At 42.2% G+C, this 20,939-nt stretch overlaps 1 protein-coding gene across 2 annotated transcripts; it reads right to left on the reverse strand.

Annotated features, from left to right (window-relative positions):
• Positions 1 to 531: 531 nt before the first annotated feature.
• On the reverse strand, positions 532 to 19,463 carry hapln1b (hyaluronan and proteoglycan link protein 1b). Of its 2 annotated transcripts, none has more exons than XM_042060325.1 (5): positions 19,359 to 19,463; positions 7,947 to 8,096; positions 4,737 to 5,099; positions 3,392 to 3,694; positions 532 to 2,633 (listed from the first exon to the last, which is right to left on the reverse strand). In XM_042060325.1, exons 2-5 carry the CDS (start codon positions 8,062 to 8,064, stop codon positions 2,338 to 2,340), a joined length of 1,080 nt encoding a protein of 359 aa, XP_041916259.1. In that variant the 5' UTR covers positions 8,065 to 8,096; positions 19,359 to 19,463; the 3' UTR covers positions 532 to 2,337. The 2 variants fall into 2 exon arrangements, with proteins under 2 accessions (XP_041916259.1, XP_041916260.1); XM_042060326.1 differs by lacking the exon at positions 19,359 to 19,463 and adding an exon at positions 9,267 to 9,683.
• Between the last annotated feature and the right edge of the window lie 1,476 nt (positions 19,464 to 20,939).

Consider the following 20,939-nt stretch of genomic DNA (forward strand, 5'->3'; position numbering starts at 1 on the left):
TGCTTCAGAGACTCAAAGGAAGCTTTAGAGTGACTCAGAAATGAGGTTTTTATTGTTCTTTTAAGCTTCAATAACCAACATGGCTTTGATGCATCATGCTCACAATGAAATATGCCAAACGATTTGTATGTCTATGTCTGCATGTGTGTATGTGTATGTGTACAGTGTGTGTGTGTGTGTGTGTGTGTGTGTGTGTGTGTGTGTATGTGTGTGCATGTGTTTATGTGCTACCTTTACCTGCAAGGTCTGTTCATACAACTGGTGTGAAATACAAGGAAGTCTTTCTCGTAACTTACACTGAAGTATTATCTTCGCTAACTATAAACTAAACATGTACAGTAGCTGTGCTATTGCCATAGTTCTGCTTGTGTTCTTGTGTTGGATTGGTGGTACTGGAACATGTCATCTGTAATCTTTTTGTTTATTTTTGTTTATTTTTCAGGGGATGTCACACTTAATATGACAATACTCTATTCCTGAGCAAAATCTGTGTATGGACAATACAACAAGGACTTGAACATGATAGTAATGAAGGGAAATGTATGGTAAATTTACCTATGTATATCATGTATCCTAATGCCAAACAGAACACACCACACAATTGAATACTGGTTTAGAAAGTCAATGTGCATGCCTGTGTAATGTCAATGTAGTTAATGTATAGTAGACATTTTACAGGATGTCTGATTTGTGGTATGTTAACCTACGGTCTATTGATGAAAGTCAAGACCAGTGATCTCAATACTTGTTAGGATTGTCCCTACATGATTTTCACAGTGAAGTGAGTGCTGCCACATAATGTGATCTTCATCCCTTTAAATCTGAGCGTAACAAGAATCAGTACGGTCCACCATTGCATTTTTTTTTTACTACAGCTGAAAGTTAATTTAACACTAAAGCATTGAAGCAAGAGCAGAGTCATTGGCAGCAGGCAAACTGAAAAATAAGACCTTATTAGTTTTGTTTTTCTCGGTGCAGTGTATGTGCTTCCATTGGTTGAGATACAACAACCCAGCTAGGGCGTAGCATCTCTTTAAGTAAGCTAGCTTGTGCATAAGCTCTACCACAGCGAGCTCTCTAGTTTTGATCATCGCTGGATTTTTGGGGGCTGCTACTGCATGTAAGATCACAGATGTGAATCAAAAGGAAAAGGACAACAAAGAAATGAAAATAAAAGAAGATGCTGGCATTTGAACAACATGAAACAGTAGGACTGATGCTTATGCTGCAACACATTTCTCTTTGCATCTGAACATAGATCCTCAGATTTCTCTGACGGATTTCAGTTCAACGCTTTTTATGACTTACTGTTGGGGGGGGGTCATATGAAGGAGTATAAACTACAAGGGTAAAGAATGTCGCTAAATAGAAAATAAGGAAAATAGTAGGAGGGATTAAATTATATAGTCAACAGGTCTATTAAATTATCACTAAACAGAGACATTATAAATGCTGACATTCTATATTGTAATATCAAATGTAATCAAAATGTCAAATAAGTTCTAAATAGTACAACATTTTTTTTACAAGATGGCTAATGTAAGGCTGACAGTTTGGTCCACACACACTATATGATGTCTGTAATACAACACAATACACAAAGGTAAGGTCAAAGGTCAAAATACGTCATTTGTAATAGCACCCTGTTATGATAATAAAAGAAAGAAACGTGTTGTGCTATGCTTTCATGCTGTAAGTATAGCATCCCCTTGTGGAACCATATTTCCTCTTGTATCAGAATCTTGCTCCTGTGATCTCTTTGGATGTTGGGTCAATTTACAAAATAAAGCTAAGTGCCCAAAGTATCAGTCCAATATTGAGAAGCTATAGTGTTTCACCAGTCCATGGACTTCCCTCAGAGAATTGGATAACCACTGTGTCATGGCCTGTTAGTTTTTCTCACAAATATCCCTGACCCTAACCACCCCCCTCTTGACCAATGATGTGGAATTAAATAAAAAATATAGATGAATTACACTGAAGTGAAAGAAAATATGTTTTTAAAAAAGGTGATACTGTATGAAATGTACTCTCACCCATCCCTATGGCATCCATTCTTTTACAGTATTTTAAAAGAAAAAAAGAATCACAGTTTGAATGCATTCCTAGTAGCAACTCCTCTGGCATGATCTTACTGTTTCTCTCTCTCTCTCTCTCTCTCTCTCTCTCTCTCTCTCTCTCTCTCTCTCTCTCTCTCTCTCTCACTCACTCTCTCTCACTCTCTCTCTCACTCTCTCTCTCTCTCTCTCTCTCTCTCTGTTTTCAATAACCATTGCTTGCTTCTCGATGGTTCGGATGTTCATTGTCGCTCCCTCCCTTCACCGCCCCTCTCGTCCCTCAGTCGTGCCCCTGGCCCTTGAAGCAGTAGACCCCGTAGAGCTTGTGCTTGCGGTCGGGGAAGCCGGAGAAGCGCACTGCCGCCTCGTCGGGGCTGCAGCGGCGGCGAGGTCGGCTGACGGGGTAGCGCACGCTGCCGTCTGCCAGCCAGCCCGCGTCGCAGCGGTCGTAGCCCTGGAGCTTCCAGGCGGCATACATCTGGCCCACTTTGGCAATCTGGGCACCGTCGCGCTGGCATGCCTGCACGGCCTCGTCGTAAGTCAGCTTGCCCGGGTGGATCAGGTAGTAAAAACGGCCTGAAAAACAAATCGTTTTTATAATTTATCATTTCAGGAATTCAGTGAGGCTACTCACCTGTTGAGGAATGACCACCAGTTGCCTGTTTTTAAGGAATTTTGAGTGTTTCTGGGTTTTACAAGTTATCCAAGGTATTACAAGGTACCCTGCAAAAAAAGTATATAGTATAAAGCTGCAATAACACTAAAGCGGAAATTAAAGTTTTTTGTTTTTGAAGAGTTCCCCAATACACCCAATAAGTACACTAAATGGCATAATAATATTGTCATAAGACTGTAATATTGTACTGAAAACTTCAAAAGCACATGTTGCAACTTTAATGTTTGAATGCTCAAACAAAATGGCATAAGCTCTAAGCCTCTTGAGGCCCCCTAGAGTTATGAGGCTGTAGCATATAGGATAGGATGTTCTTCATGCAGCTCAAACGATGGACTGTGGGTGGGTGCACAAATTCAAAGTCTTCCATCTCCCAAAGGAACAGTGGTGTGGTGTACTTTAAGTCTGGGACATAGTCCAATCAAATCACTATTACTTTAGTCTACTCTACTAACAGCATATGTTTGTAAAATGAATATTGAAGAAACATTTCCATAAATGTCTCTACTCTTTTCAGCACAGGGCCTGTCCTAACTAATAACAGAACAATAACAATGTTCTGAGAAGCCATTTTATTCTGCACATAAATCTTGCAACACATTATTAATGACCCAAATTACACTGCCTTTAGCTGCGGAGAGTGATTAAACATTTCACCAACCATTGAAATTTGATGTAAAACAGAAGACGTCGTAGCGGTTCTTGTCCTTGTCACGCTTCCCATAGTTCCTCACTCCCGGTACCGTGTTCCTGCCCCCGCAGGGCTCTCTGGGTTTGGTGATGGGGTACTGCACGGAGCCGTCGCTCAGCCACCCGGCGTTGCACCAGTCCATCCCCGCTCTCCAGGCGTCGTACAGCTGGTCAAACGAGGCCACCGCAGCATCCTGGTCCTGACAAGCCTTCTCTGCCACATGGAAGTTCATATTGTACCTACCCAGCCGTGGGAAATAAGGGAAAACCACACCTGTGGACAGCAAAGAAAGCACATCCACATTAGAAAATAGTACCGTATTTTTACCGTATTTTACTATAAGTCGCACTTTTTTTCATAGTTTGGCCGGTCCTGCGACTCAGGTGCAACATATTTATATATATATGTTTTTTTCCTCTTCATGAAACATTTTTTGACTGGTGCAACTTATACTCCGGTGCTACTTATAGTCCGGAAAATACGGTATATTATATATTCCTAACTAATCCCCTTTTGAGCTTCAGATTATTTTATTACTATTAATTAGATCAGCTCTTATTTCAGATATTCAGACATTTAATCTAGAAAATGGTGAGAATATTATCCTCCAATGACCTGCAAAATAAGAAATCATCTGTTCATTGTATCTATAGAATCGATGGATTGCATAACATACTGTAGGTGGAATGTGAGAAATGTAGCCTCTGGGCACCCCTGAGCAATGCTACCTAATCATTCCTCTGTGACAGCTCTCACAGGCCCCGGCTCCCTCTCTAAATTTAGCTGATACATTATGCTGCAGCACAAGGGCAGACTGTTAAACAGTGTTTACAAGGAAAACAGGAACTGCGATCATGATACTACCTTTTTACAACCTGCTGGCCCAACGCCATGCTGTGAATTATAGATGATACTGTGCACGCTTAATTTGATTGGGAGGTCTCTATTACCGGCCGTAAATCGAAAGCCAAAATGAAGGTTGATGCCTCTAATTTCAAGTTCATATATTAAACGGCAGAGGGAAGACAAGTGAACATTTCTTTATTTATTTAATGCCAGTGGGAAGGCTGAAATAAAGGCGCAATTGCCAGGGAATTTTCCAGTGCCATGCATTATTAGCTTACAGTGTGAAGGCTGGTGATCCTCTGCACCTTACTTTGGGCCAATGACAAAGTGAGATAAGCTTTTGACTTAGCAGATGCTTTGGATTCAAAAGTTTTTTCAGAGCTGTTTCAGATGCATATTAGGGGATTGTTAACATCTACCAATGCAGTCAAATGGCCCCAACATAATGCCATGAAGCACAGATACTGACCTTGGAGATCAAGGGAGACCACTACAGTCGCGTCTTCCAGCCCATCAATGACTTCACACTTGTATCTCCCATAGTCCTCCAGGGTGATCTCATTGATGACCAGTGAGGCGTCATTGTTACCATCTCCCTGAAGATGCACTCGCCCGTGGAACTGGCCGTAGCTCCTTTTGTGGTAACCCATGGCAACAAAGACGTCAACCTCTTTCAGGTAGTCTGCGGTGAGCTTAGTCCATTTGATCCTCAACTTGGGGTTGGGGGCAGAGGCGGGGTCCCGCTGGAACTTGCACGGCAGTGTTGCGTTGCCTCCTCGACGAGAGATGACCTTGGCTTGGTCTGTCACCACGGAGAGCTTTTGGCCATTTTCTGAAAGACAAAAGGGACCCAACAGTGACCGAGTGACAGAGGATAACCTCTTACAAACAAGAGCAGAGGATAACCTCTTACAAACTCAAAACAAACAAGAGCAGAGGATAACCTCTTACAAACAAGAGCAGAGGATAACCTCTTACAAACTCAAAACAAACAAGAGCAGTCAGACTCAAGAGCAACAAGAGCAGTCAGACTGCAGAGAGTCAAACCAAATTTCCAGCATCTGCATTCTGAGTCAGATGATCTGGATGCCCATGTACAAGGACTAAGATACAGTGACTGCCTCGTTTAAAAAAAAAATTGAAGGACATTGGAGCTGTGCTGTTAAAGTTATGTAAGTGGACACATGACTGAATGGATGGACTGAGCCGATTACATTATCCTTTTTTTCCCTGCTAGCGAGAGAGGGTAATAATCGAAGACCCCAACTATATTTAGAAAAAAGATATGGGAAGAAATGAGTTTCCATATGCAAACAAATGGACATAACAGTTTAGGATGAGTATTTAACATAATTTAAGTGAGATGTTCTCTGTGTTACACAATTGTAAAATGTCCAAAAAATGCATGTGTCAAGATCATCCTTCATACATTGCAGTTCTGGCTGGTGAAATCCAGTCTCCGGGCGCTGTGGAAAACTAAGCTGTCAGAAGAGAATCCATCGCAGGCCAAATGTGGGATGGCATGAATCATCATGTTTTGTCAACAATCGAAAGCTGAACCTCCTCTGCATATTTCACATTATATTAAGTCTTGGCATAGACAGGCTGAGGGTGTTGCTGCCTTTGATGAGATTTAAGGGTTTAGTGTATAAACCGTCTTTTGTATTTACTGCAGCATTGGTTCTTTAGTCCCATTTCTAAAGCCACTACTATTTGGATGTTATCATGACACAGTGATAGCTACCTTTATATTCAAGGTTACTCTCTCTCTCTCGGTAACCCAATTCAAGGTTACTCTCTCTCTCTCTCTCTCTCTTGGTAACCTAATTTTTTATTTGAAAACTATTTGTCAATCAGTAGAATTTGCTTTAAAATTTCCTTAATGTATTAGGTATGAGGTAAAGGGAACTGATATGGAGACCATTTCTGGCATACTAGCCTAGCCTGCCAATAGCACATAAACAGACAACAGGGAACACAGAGATGATACATGGGGTATAACAGTTAACAGTCCCAACCACAACCCCTCACTCACTACTTCCACACTCTTAGTCCTCCAGTGATAACACATTCCAACATAGGACAGTTAGCTGGCTAACTCTGGGAAATGCAAGACTTTCTACAGACTTGACATGGTATGACAGTAACATTGACAAGTGAGCTCTTAATTGTAGGCAAATGAAGATTAAAAAATAATGTGACCATTTGAAAAAGTGCCATTTAAGTTATGAATGTGGGCTGTCTTCAATTTAAATAGCCCATCAAACTACCAATTCCTTGCAAATCTTATTCTATAACATCTGCTTCATTTAAAGTGGATTTAACTGTTTTTCACAGGTGGCTTTTATTCAATAAAAGATCAACAACATTGTTGTGTGAGAAAGAGCTTGCACTGTATGTCCCAAGGGTTGGGACTTATTCCTACACTATCTAAAACACATGATATGACTGTCATGCATTTCTGATTACTCTCATTGGGCTGGACAGATCACCTCACATTTAATGTAGGTGCACTAAAGAACACCCCCTGGCCTCCTACACACATTTCACATATAATGACATATTTACACAGAATGGTTGGATTAGTTCTGGTGTCAACTGTGTCTTACGCACAAACATGGGAGACACAGGCACGGTCAATCCATTAGTCATGCCTGACTGGACCACAATAAAATCAAAGTGTTAACTCTCAGAAACTAATTTGCCATGGTGCGGACAGAACATGACACCACGACCAAGAACAACATCCGAGGCCTGCAAATCATTTCAACAACCAAGGGCTGTTTACAGCTTAGTCCTGTTTGTTCGACAACTGTCATAAGGGACTCATCTGTTTCTTATAGAGGTCATTCAGTAATAAAAAAAAGTAAAAGAAACATTTCTGTGCTGTAACTGTTTGATGTATGATGTAAATTGAAAACAAATAACACTAGCAATTTACTCTTTTGGCGCAACTACTATTTGGAGGCTGATAAAGTCTACAATGCAGATGCCTTTTTTCAGGCATCATTTTTCCCTCTGCAGCTCCAAGGCAGTGGCACTTAAATAGTACAACGCCGGACACAGTCCGCAAACACTGAGCACTGCAGATTCCCTAATAACATGCATCACTGGCCTCGCTAAACGCCATAGTGGCACTGGTCTGATGCAGTTTCAAATGAGCACTGCTCAATACTCAACTAACCTTATACAACCCATAAACATTACAACTCACTACAGGGAATCAGATCATTTCTCCGGATGTGTGTTCATTTATAGGATGTGTGCTGTTTAGAGGCGACACTTATCATCGCAGAGCCATCCTGGGGTAAATATAGCCCAACTTGGGTGGCTTATCAATAATTAAGCTGCTGTAGTAAAGGGGCAGGCGGCTCAGAGACGTGTAGTGTGATAGGAACCAGAGGCCACTGGCCTCCACTCCCTGCAGACGACACCTAATCAGATTGGGCTTTAAAGACTCTGTCCACTGAGGGAGGATGGTGAGAGGACACACACACATACACACACACACACACACACACACACACACACACATACACACACACACACACACACAGTACACACACACACACATACACACACACACACACACACACACACACACACACACACACACACACACACACACACACACACATACACATTCACACACACATTCCTAGAGGTAGATGTAGGTCACCTGTGATGTAGATGGTCCTGAGATTGTAGGATTCCAGGTCACTGTAAGCCTCCTCAAAGTTCTGTGCAATGCCCAATGAGAACAAAGCGAAGAGTAGCAAAGCATTCATAGCATTCATCTTGTCTTCTAGCACCAGGGGGGGTCCCTTCACTGTGGGAGGAGAGGAGGAGAGAGGCATTTAGAGGGAGTTCACAGAGTACTGCCACCTCAGACAGTTTCTACGGTACCTACTGTACCACGTGCCACACACCGGAACAAGCACAGACTCATAGGCACACTTCACACTGATGAACGCACGCACGCATGCACACACACACACACGCACACACGCACGCACACACACACACACACACACACACACACACACACACACACACACACACACACACACACACACACACACACACACACACACACACACACACACACACACACAGACACATACACACACACATATATACAGGGAGAGAGAGAGACATGAGAGCATAAACATTGACTCAGCTGAAAAGTTTCCCGGGGGTCCAAAGTAATAGTAGCTACAGTGTGATGCTGCCTACACATTTGCAGTGTGAGAGTCGCGTGGGTGGGGGTCATGCTGCTGGGACAGTGAGCTAGAACTACCTGACCGGCTCGTGAGCCTCCATGCACACACATTCTCTTCTGCAGCAACCCCGTGGGCGAAGAGCAGAGATCACACTGGGAATGCAGATCGCCTCGTGTCCTTGTAAAGTGACGGCGTGATCCCTCGTCACATGCGAAAATAAGAACGCGGATAAATAGGCCAGTGATAGAGAGGGAGAGGAAACGAGCAGGTGCCAGAAATAGACAGTGCCAACTTCCAGTGCATCCGTCACCAAACAGAACAATCACAAACCTCTCTCTCACACACACACACACACACACACACACACACACACACACACACACACACACAAACACGCATACACCAAAGATTCAGAGACCACACACACACATACCCAATAGATTCAGAAACCATAAACACACACACACACACACTCAAACACACACACACACACAAACACACATACACCAAAGATTCAGAAGCCACACACACACACACATGCACACTGACAGAGCCCACTGACAGAGCCCAGAGCTGGAGCTATAAGCTCCTGAGGTTTTGGGGCTGGAAGGCAGAGAAGGGGTCTGCCTCTGCACAGAAAGACCACTGATAACCAGCCCACTGAAAACTTTGCCCAAGCCACGCGCCCAGCGCACCCGACCCCCTCGTTTAGTTTAGCAGCACTGCCCTCTCCCCACTACGCACCAGCATTCTCCCAAGGCAAAGCGAGGACTTACCATTTTAAAGGGCGCACTCTCCCAGCAACTGTCCTGTGTGCGTGGACGGTCAAACAGTATTAATTTAAAAAAAGAGAGATGTAATGAAAAAAAGAAGTGAGGGGGGCTCCTCTCTCTCTCCCTTTCTCTCTCTCACTCACTCACTCTTTCTGCAGTCACACTGATTGATTCCTCCTTCTCTCATTCATTTCAAGCGAGAGTGCTGACGCACTGGCCAAGACTGCCAGGTAGTGCTCCTGCAGTCAGCAGAACAGTCCGCTGCAGAGCAACTGCCTCTCTCTCTCTCTCTCTTTCTCTCTCCCTCTGACTCTCTCCCTCTCTCTCTCTCCTACACATACTCTTTCTCACCCCCTCTCTCTCGTTCTCCCCCTCTCTCCCTCCCTTGCCTGCAAATAGTAATTACGCAAAGCAGGATCCGAACGTGATAAGGCTAAGAGGACATGCCAGTTGACTGTCCTCTCTCCTTGTGTGTGTGTGTGTGTGTGTGTGTGTGTGTGTGTGTGTGTGTGTGTGTGTGTGTGTGGGGGGGGTGCAGTATTGCTGGCTCGAGTTAAGATTCTGCTCTCCCCCGTGGTGGGGTGCTGGAAAGCGCAGAACAGAAGATGTGGATGTGGATTGAAACACACCAGGAGAAAAGCTTCCTCTCTCTCTCTCTCTCTCTCTCTCTCTCTCTCTCTCTTTTTCTCTCTCTCTCTCTCTCTGCAGCAGAGAAGCAATGCAGAGGACTCCCGGTCCCTGTGTCAATAAATGTGACACACTCCATTAGGCAGGTCTTTGGGGACACTGCATAGACGTAGCTACACAAATTCCACCCAGGGGCCTGTTTATGACAGATCCGTTACAGCTGGGGTACGTTTATTCCCACCCAATAGCTGAAAGGGTCTTCACCGGTGTAACGACAGTCAAACATGGGCCCTTTTTTGTATGGTAACACTTAACCAAACATGAACCTTTAAACTCTAGTTCTCTAAACAGAATGCCTCCTCGAGATAATGCGAGCACATGCTGAACAATACATTCCTCTGTGGTGCAGGCTTTGTTTAGAAAACAAGCCATGTTGAACTAGCCCGAGCTGGTATCGGGTTGGGAGAGAGCTTCAGTTTAGCCTGAGGTGAGGTTAAATGGGTCTCTAAATAACAAATATTGTAGATTTCACTCAATACAAAACAACATCTATTGTTATCAAATGCAAAGCCAGATCAGTGCTTCTCTCTGTTTCTGTTTGAGTCCATCTGTTCTCACGATGAAATACAAAAAGGGGGAGCACTGATTACAAACTGTGAAAATATGTCACAGATGAAGATTGCACTGATCAATCACACATTTCAATGTAGCCCAACACTCTATCCAAGTTAAACGACAAAAAGACAATTTTTTTCAATCAGAGGTACAATTAGTGTTTTGGGCCTTGGTAAGATATTGGCAGTTATAAACTTCAACTATAAACATCTGTCACGCTCTGATCTATTATAAGCGCCTGGCACTGAGTCAGAGTATGGACACTCTCCAAATACTGTGGCTGAAATGTCAAAAAGTGTTACGGGGGCCAACTGCCAACTCACCCCATCTTGGATTATGGCTCAAGTCATGTACATAGAGTCCAAACCAAACATTGACTAATCTGGCCTTTTTCTTTTCATCAGCTCAATGAATAACAAAGAGTAATGGTGCGATTTCCAAAGCCTCTCAGCAGCAAGCCTCAGCTGTGATGTGTGTGCAGGCGTGTGCATGCATACGTGAATGCTGGAGATCTCTATAATACTGACTCATTGTACTGTAGTGTGCTGTAAGTTATTACTTGCACTATTTCCTGCAAAAAAAATGCAAACTTAGATGCAGGTGGAACAGAGCTGTCACAAGGTTAATGAAGATGGGTCAGATGCACTGAACAGACACTAAAACTTTAGCCCTACAGCTGGGCCAGGGGTGGGAGGTAGGGATGTCTGACAATAGGCGCAGTGGGTAAAGGTGGGAGGGGGAGGGGAGGCTGCAATCGTCAATTAGATAGATAGATAGATAGATAGATAGATAGATAGACACTTTATTGATCCCCAGGGGAAATTCAAGGTCTCAGTAGCATACAGACAACACACACACATTCACTAACAGCAGAAAAAGTCATTAAAAGTATATAATATAAAAACACAACTAAGCAATAAGGACAGTAGAAGATAAAGAATATACTAAATATACTGAAATACAAATTATACTAACTAACACTTAATCTAAATCAATTCTAAAAACAGTATCCACATAGTGGTGATTAATCAATCAAGAGGCGCTTGCAATGACTGAGGCAGGGACTGAGCCTGTGATTCTCTGTGCATAGTAAGGTAAGGTAAGGTGCTCTGTGTGAGTGAGTGTGTAGTGCAATATGATAGTGCAAATGAGTAAGTCCAACAGTGCAACAGTGCAAGAATAAGTCTATATATTTATATATCTATATATATAACTATTTTAAGAAAAGGTATAAATGTGGCCACAGTTCGGCTGTGGCATGGGGGGAGGGGTTATGCATATGTGCTAATGTGCTAATATAGCACGCAAACAGTGAGGCAGAAAGACAGTGGTAAAAAGTGGCTAGTGGACAGACAGTATCCAAACATGGAGGGGGTGAAGAGGCAGACAGACTATGCAGAGATTAGCTGCTAAATGGTAATTTGCAGATCGGCCCTTGAAAACTAAATGGTGGATTTCCACCAGCTATGGATCGGGATATCTGAAAAGTAAACAAATGAGCTAATGGGAGTCAATGGCTTTGGGCACGCTCCCATAAAAGCACTCTTTCCTTTACTGTTGTTTAGGTATTCATACACAAAGGCAATCTGAGGAGAACAGCGTGCTTTCCAGCCCCCATTTGGTGATGGACACCACCCTGGACATCACTCTTGTTAAATACTATTTACAGCACCACTGCTAAGAGTCAGAGCAGTCATTACTGATGGCTGAAGTATTTTGCAACAGTGAATGTTGAACATGTGATGTTTTAGGGAAAACAAAGATTCCATTAGCTGGTTTTAAATCACGGAATTCAAAACAACTGCTTTTTAATGGCTATTCTTCTGGCCCAAAGACAACATGTGAGCATACAGGCCTACACTATCAGTCAAAAAGTTTCACAATGTCATGAAAACAAATGCCATTTACCTGCCTGCTAGTTAGGTAAGTCAACCTAGGAATTTCGGAAAGTGACCCATTAGGCCTAGGCCTACCGCTCGTGCCCAATTTTTGTGTCGGCCTATGAGTCACTTAATATTCATTTAACCAATACGGCGGATTCCTAAGGAAACGCAAGCACCCAGCCCATTTGGGTATCTTACTATATTTGTACCAAAAATAACATTGTAGCCTACAGTGTTTTGAAGAGCAGTAAACAGTGTTGTAAGGCTGCGTGTACCGCTTCTTTACAGATCAGCTGGCCAAACCTGCTTTTGCCAGCTGCCCGTTACGCCAGGTCAAATTTTGTATAATTTTATTTAGACGAGAAAGATACGTTTAGATTCCCATGTGAACAGTTTAGGAAAAAAGTACCTATTTTGAAATTTGCTTTGCCATTTTTTCTACTGTCCCAGAGTTGTCCCAGACATCATTCTATTGTGTCCCGGAAGCATTTTTTATGGTCCCCGGGACATCGGGACATCGTTAATTTCAAGCCCTGAGCCTACTTGAAACAAGATAAACTATTTAGCAATAATAATAAGTCATGCCGTTAGTATATAGAAGTGTACGGTATTTATACTGTAACCTCAAATGACCGTGCTTACGGTCTCCAAAGATGCAAATGTATTTGACTTTTGACTGGCAGTTTAAAATGAGACCCTCTCAATAATTAACACCAGTGATGTCCCAGTTTTTTCTCTCTCACCAAATGTCTTTAACAACCTCAGTCTGTTTGGCTCCAACCTTCAATCAACTGACTCACTGACATTTGAGATTTCATCACCACCCCCCGCAAAATTTATACAAATAAAAAACCCGAAGATAAATCAGGATCAACACTATTTCAACACCATTTCCCAGCATTATAACCAAAACAATGCTTTCTAGCCACACCTCGGCCCTTGGTTTTGCAAGACCGTATGTCCCCCTCAGGGTGTCTCTGTAGTTGTTGAAGAAGTTGAAGGGGGCTATTCAGCCCTGGCCAAACTGCTGTCCCTTTGACCCTGCAGTTGTGAGTGCCAAACAATTATTGCACTTGAGGCACTAGCCTACAGCTATGAGACTTGCTTGCGCGCCTTGCTGGTGGCTGTGCGCTGTGGCCAGTCCTCTGTGGTGGACGAGTGATTTGTTTGTGTGGCTCCGTGTTTACAGTCAATCGATAATCACTGTCGGTGACTGAGCCTCAGCATTTTGCTGTGGCCGACATTCTCTGACAGAAGACAAACTTAAGGGTTGAATAATTGAGTCAATACAGCAAATAAATGGACTGACAGAGAGAATCATGGGATAATCAACTCATAAGGAGTATAATTACCTCTCAATTAAACAAACAAACACAGAACTACGGGAACTGAAGCAGAGAATGGAATCCCCCACGAAATAAATGCCCTTGACGTGTTCGCCGACAAATTGTTTACTCTACAGGCTGCAGTCATACCTGAAGAATTCACTCTGCTTGAGTCATTCAGACTCACCTGTCTGGCAGGACAGGTGGTGTTTCTGATGAGCACGCTGTGAGGCCCAAAAATGCTAGACAGACGCTGAAACCTACAGTACAACATACCTCTGAGCGGGTAAACACATAATGCTTTGCAGAATGGGTGTTCCCCAAAAATGTCACAACATAGTATGTGAAGGGAGATTTATTGATTTTTTTTTCATATTCTTGGATTCTTGCCACAACCCAAGCTCAAATAAATTTGAAGAGTGAATGCTAATGTCAATGCACAGCAATTGACAAATGAGTCTACAGAGACTTCCTGATACTTTTTTCTAAGGAACAGAGTTATATAATTATACTGTTAACTGTTAAGCAGCTTTTTAAAATAAGTTTACATATGCCACTATGCACTGTTACAGTTGGCTTTTCTAAGTCAAATCACTGTGTATACTGTACATGTGGAAACAATTTTAAATGTTAACCAATCTAAAAATGGCTAAGATTTAGTGGGAGACTACATGCAAAGCATATCTTGCACATAAGTGGAGACAATCATAAATGCAGAGGGCATCTAATAACCATGCAGGGAAAGAACAACATATCTATTTCTCTCTAAAGCAAACAATGCCACCACTAAACCATTAACGTCTTCTTTGGTGATGGGATGATAGTTATCGTATGATCCAAAGTCATCATACAAAATCCACAAGGATCTAAACAGGACATTTTTTTCCCACTTTTAAGATCATATTTCCATACTGAGGTCGATAAGTATTTGGATATGGTCCTGGACCTTTAGACCCAGTCAAGCAATTACCCTCTCAACATCACCAGCTGATAAAGGTCTGTTTCCTGCCTTCAAACAAACCCCTCTATTTGGGAAGCAGTATGTCTCTCCTCACCAGATATTGGGCAAATGACAGACAGACAGAACAAAGGAAAGAAGTGTTCTCACCAGAAAATAGGACATACTGTTTAATGGGCTTCAAAGTCTAACATGGTGGGAAATTTAATATGGATCAAGTCACTCTTTGACATTCTTTCCCAAATGTTTGTCAGAGAGATACTTGATTTACAACACACTGCCAAGCTGTATGCTTTATTAAAAGTGAGAAATCACAGGTCACATATCTGGCCATATTGAAATGTATTCCACAAAAACCTTAAATGGACTAGTGGGTATTGCTGAGACAGGTGAGACCAATGACTCACAGTTCCAAGCAGTCTAGTTGAGACTGTGAGAAATAAGAGACAGGAGACATGATAGAACACACATCTGACAAAATGAGAAAAATAAATTATTCTAATTCTGCTTCAGCCAAAATTATATTAGCCACACATAGTCTGTATATAAGCCTACTATGTATAACAGGCATTCAAGAAAACAGGACTTTTACTATGGCCAGCTTTCATTTGGTTTTCAATCCATTTCCACAAACAAATGTGCTCTTAAAACCGAAGTCATATGGCAGAGAGCCATAACACTCAGTCTATATGTGTACTACCAGTGCAGTCGACAGCGTAATAGCTTTAGCCATTACATCACCATAAGGAACCAATATACCAGCTCCATCAACTTGGAGTGCCTTGTCAAAATATGGGAAAACTTTCCATTTGCTATATGATGAGAGGGTCAGGCATGTGAGAACCTTCCACCTCTGAGCGCATTACATCAGGTTTGCCCAGTGATCTGAGCTCTACACCTGGAACCAGAGGGTTTCCTGGGGCAGGTCCCATGGGGTCATGTATGGAAAGACTGAGCTTGTGTCCACGGGATGGAAATCCACTGCCATTCAATCCCCCCTGGGTCACTGGGTTCCTAACCTCCAGAAATATTCCCTGGTGTTTCCCCCGTCCGTCTGTCTGTCTGCCTGCCTCTCCATGTTTGCTATTTGTCTCCCCACTCTCTCAGGGCGTCACTGTGTTCACTGTGGTTCTCAAATGCTCTACACTAGTTAAATAAATGTTAAATATAGCAGTTTGGGTCATACACACTCCATACACAGTCCATTATACCTCACAAACATGCACATTTCACAAATAACAGTACATTCTATCTGCATCATTTTCAAAAAGAAGTGATGTATAGTACTTCACACTAGTAGTACTATGCTTCAGTGTTTGTTTCACTTAGATGGAAGTTCAATAACATACAATTTAAATTTGTCATCAGACTTAAAGACACTGATACAAAACACCCAACTGTTCCAATGACGTTCTACTGGTTAATCCAACCAAACCACAGGAAACTAAAGGACTTCTTTGTTCTGGAATTTGTCTGGAACCGAGCTGAGTCACAATGGCCTTAGAGATTGATAGCATTCAAATAGTTCAAAGTGACTAGGCCTTTTTATCTGACACTAGATATCTGCCTCTTTCTATTTCTTCAAACAAAATTGATGTCTGACAGTCTCTGATACATGTGATGTTGATGTCACAACAACATGATCAGTATCACAGCCCATTGGGCACAAGTCAGGGCATGTAGGTCTTTAGGGCCACCCAAAGGCAAATTGCTTTCCACTTACGAACCGACACCTAAACGTGAGACACTAAAAGCACAGCACTGAAAGGTACTAAAAACATGACAGCAGCCATTCCTGTCAGAGCTGAACCTGAGGGCGTTGTGCTGACCAGAGCTGCCTGTCCCTATTCATTCACTTGGGCTTTGAGGGCAGTTATGAATGACATAAAGGGCCATTGAGACAGAGAAACCTCTATGACTATGTGTGGGGTTGGTATAGACTCCGCTTGGATGGCTGGTCTATAACGGACACACCTCAAGTTTACAGGCACCATTTCATGTTGCATGTTTTGCTAACAAATAACCCCTCTCTTTTAGGAGGGCCAGATTTCATCCACAGTAACGCTACCCACACGCTGGGGGAGTCAGTTAATTTCAGCCGAGGTATTTATTTGAATGCGGAGCTAAATACGCCGCATCACAGAGAGACTCTTCATTTGAAAAGTCTTCGTTTTTTTTTTCCAGTGGTGAAAAATGGAAGGGGTCACTCTGGTCCACCCTCCCCAGAATCTCATTAGAGCGCTGCACGTTTTGACGTCACTCTCGTACCACCTTGCCTCAAACAAAGAGCACTCAGTATGGACGCATATGCTGGAGCCGCTGCTCCACAAGCGGGTGGTTACGCAGAGAGCTACTGAACCAATCCTAGCAGCAGGCCTCAGGCACCTGGAAACACTGTTGCCAATAGCCACAGGTCAGCCTGTTTGAGTCCATAATGAATTGGAGTTAACTCATATTTCTGGAACTGTAATTGGGATGTTGGTTTACTGTCATGGGATTGTCAGTCAAAATTTGTAAATTTAGAGTCTTAGATGCAAGTGAAACATTTGTAAAACCAAATAGTCTGACATACATTTGACACTGATCTTGATAATTCCATAAAGCATACTTTGGATTTGCAAAGACTAAAGCATTAAACAAATACACAATGTATTCTACGTATCTTATACTCTATATACATATCTAACCCTCTGACCAAAGGTATAGGGCTTCAATCTATTCTGTTCACACTTAATCTACTCTGTCCACCTTCAGTTTGTTCAAATAGAAGGAGATGACTTTCACACAAAAGACAACATTGCTAAATTTCCATTCAACCTTGTTATACCCACTATTGACTCTTCATGTCATAATTTAATATCATGAGTTGTGACATGAATACTACTATCAATGATTGTGTTGTTAATAACAATAACAGTTCTAAGAATAATACAGTAGGCCATCCCACTTCCTGACAGCCTATGCCTACTCAGACTTGGGGCTGAACCACACTGTCATCTTCCATTTTAATAAATCACAATATCTTCTTGATAGAAATGAAGGAGAAGCAGTAAAATCCTATGTGCAAAGCGAATTGTTAACTGTTGGTGGTGTGGAAGTTGAAGTCAGGAGTGAAATTGATTTGACACAGGTGGATGCATGTGGCGAGTCCATGGTTAAGAGCAGATCAAAGGTCACTGTTGAGGTAACATAGATGAGCCCCCTGTTTATAGCCCAGTTGAAAGGTCAGTCACGCTGACCAGTGACCACAGGTCTAAATCATGAAGCAGTGACATGCATAGCATCAATGTTAACCTCAAAGCGTGTCAGTCACTGAGTTCAACTTGATACCTAAACCCTTGGTTACAAAACATGGCTGTGTGGGGGCGCTGATGGGACAATCCACTAGAGGGCATGATGTACACATGAATAGCATTGTATACTAGTAGTAAGTATATATGGAATCATAGTAATATCAGCTAACCGTTATTTAAACAAGCACATTATCACACAGGCATTATACACAAAAACTGAAGTGTCCCAGAAATCTATAGTAAAATCAACCTCAGATCAGCCATGCCACCGACAGCTGTCATGTTACAAGCTCCATGTTGGGGAGCCTTTACATCCTGCTTGAGCCCTAGAGGTTCGCCGGCTTTAACTCATTTAGCACTGCAGAATGCTCCATTCACCAGCCCAAGAAAGAGCTGCATTATTAATTTACACTATGACACACTCTGTGCCCCCAATATTTGTTTTACCAGCTGTTTCCTCCACCAAGCTTTCAAACGGCATTGAAGTGGGCTCTCTATGTGTGCCCCCACCCAGTCCATTTGCCCCCCCCCCACGCCCAAAAGAGCACTCTGTCCCTGCGACGGGCTACAAGAAGCCTTTTCACTGGTGCGAGTGAGGGCTCCACTCACTCACTGGTTACACTGAAGCCAGCCAGTTTCATAATTCCTTGCGAGGACACAGGGGGAAATTGTCAGACTTTGTAAGGACAAAATAAAAAACAACTGGCGGAGTTAATTAGACTAATTGCAACAGCTGGATCAAGTTCTATGGTGCACCGCTGGATTGGGTGGATCAGATTAAGTGGGCTCATTCCTGTGCATTGGTGATTTATGGGTTTGACAGGACCCTGAAAATTAAACTGTTTTCTTTCCTACTCAATGATCTGCTTTGCTTTACAATAACTGGCTCATTCATGTGTTACATTCCAAGGCATATACTGGCACTTCATAATCAAAAATTCTTCTCAACTGTTATTTATTATGATAATGCCATCACTTTCTTCTGGAAGTCACTTTTCTATTGCTCAATAAGCATCCCAGAAAATCTTGTTTTGAAAATAAACTTACTTGGGATATCTAATAAGAAACAAGAGCATATTTGCCAAAGATATAGAAACCATTAAAGAAAAGTAGATATTGACCGTCATGGCATCTCTGATAATATACTGTTTGTTCAGTTACAATAAAGCAACACAAAACCTCTATGGGCTGTTCAATACACTAGCATATGATTTGTAGGCTACTTAAGTGATGCTAAAACATTTTAAGATGAATTGACTTAGCGTTGGCTCAGAGAGAACAGAAAGGAATAGGCACAAATCATATAAATCATATAATAACCTTCAATCAACGTTAGAAATATTAGAGATAGTGGTTACATTTCCCCTATTAGAAGGCAAAAAGAAACAACTCACCATAGAAAGTTGGGCTCCTAAAGCTGAGTAGGCTATGTGTTCTGCAGTGTGCAAGTGGGCATCCAAACTGAATGCTCTTTCTCAGTCGGAGGGGACCGACGTCACATGCGGTGCAGCGAGTCCACAAAATTCTCCTAAGGTAGCCTACCTCTTCTGACTGGCCAAACTCTAACTGCCCTAAGACACACCCGATTAGGCGATCTTTTTTTTTCTTAGTTCATTTTCCCGTTTTTCCAAGACATAGGATTTGAAAACCGACGTCACTAGTGGGCTACTTCAAAGTTGCCTAGAAGTTACTACATCAGTAGCATCCTTTGGTAGCCTGTTCGTCAATTCGCAAACAAGAAAAAAAAAAAAAAAAAGTTTTACACGGACATTTTCATGATTATCGTCGATGTTCTTTAGGTCCCCGAAATCTTGAAAACGGTATTATCTTCTTAACTGTCTTAAAAACACTCAACAAGTGGGATACTAGCCTACTCTGTCTTCTGTCACATCTCCATCACGGCCATTTCAGTCCGTCATGTAGGCCTATCTTGCGCCAGAGGGCGATATTTTGTGAATTATGATAGGCTACAGGCATCTTGTTGTTAAAGAATATGTATCAGATATACATAGTATTTCAATACTAGGAAATGCCGATTAATAAACAGCAGATGTAGCCTACAGATTGTTCATTATTTCTGAAAAATTACGCACTGTCTTATTCTCTCTCCGTAGCCTCTTGTAGCATTTGCTCAGTGTTCTTTTTAAGTTGAACTAGGGTAGTGCTTAACTAGGCCTACTAAATACTACAAAGTATTTTTTAACTAAGTATTTGTTAACTATTGTCTCACGGGGGAGGTCTTACATGATCTTATGTGATCATGTCAACAATATTCAAACCAAAACAACTGCACCCAGACTAAGCTATGACACTTTTATTAACAAAAATGAGAAAAACAGTAGGCTAGGCTACAAAACATTATTGTTTAAAGAAAACATATAGGCTATACATACTATGTGCAGTATAGTAGGCTACTTTACATGTTAACTCTGTAACTCTCCTAGGCTACATATTACCATAAACTGAGTTATTCTACAATATTCACTTGTGGTTTTGTATTCTTTGTGAGCATATGCCTGGATGTTTTTTTCTGCACTTGTGCTATGATGTGAGGGAGGTGAAGAGTTGAGATACAACAAAGACCATATTTCCTTTTCTCTGCATTCACCTGGGTATGACCCATTGTTTCTTTTTAGACCTCTAATTGCAGAAAGGGATATGACATCATGCTTAGATTGTGCTTGTCCGGTCCTTACACTATAAAGTGGAGTGTTTAAGATCCAGTGTGAAATCACATAGGCTGACCTTTCCTTGATTATTTCCCTAAACTGACTTCTCTAAAGCTTCTTAGCACAGTCCTCCACACCAGGCACTGGCCAGAGCGTAGAGCAGGATTCATCAGGGTTGAACAGTGCCTCTCTTTGAGTGATCCTGCCCTCTCTGCCTCTGGCTATTCACCACTGAGGTACACACTCTGTTGGCCCAAGTAGTGTGATTACAAACATCCTTCCCCTCTGGCCCCATCTGCAGAGATA

This window comes from Alosa sapidissima, chromosome 13 (assembly GCF_018492685.1).
Source record: "Alosa sapidissima isolate fAloSap1 chromosome 13, fAloSap1.pri, whole genome shotgun sequence".
NCBI lineage: Eukaryota > Metazoa > Chordata > Actinopteri > Clupeiformes > Clupeidae > Alosa > Alosa sapidissima.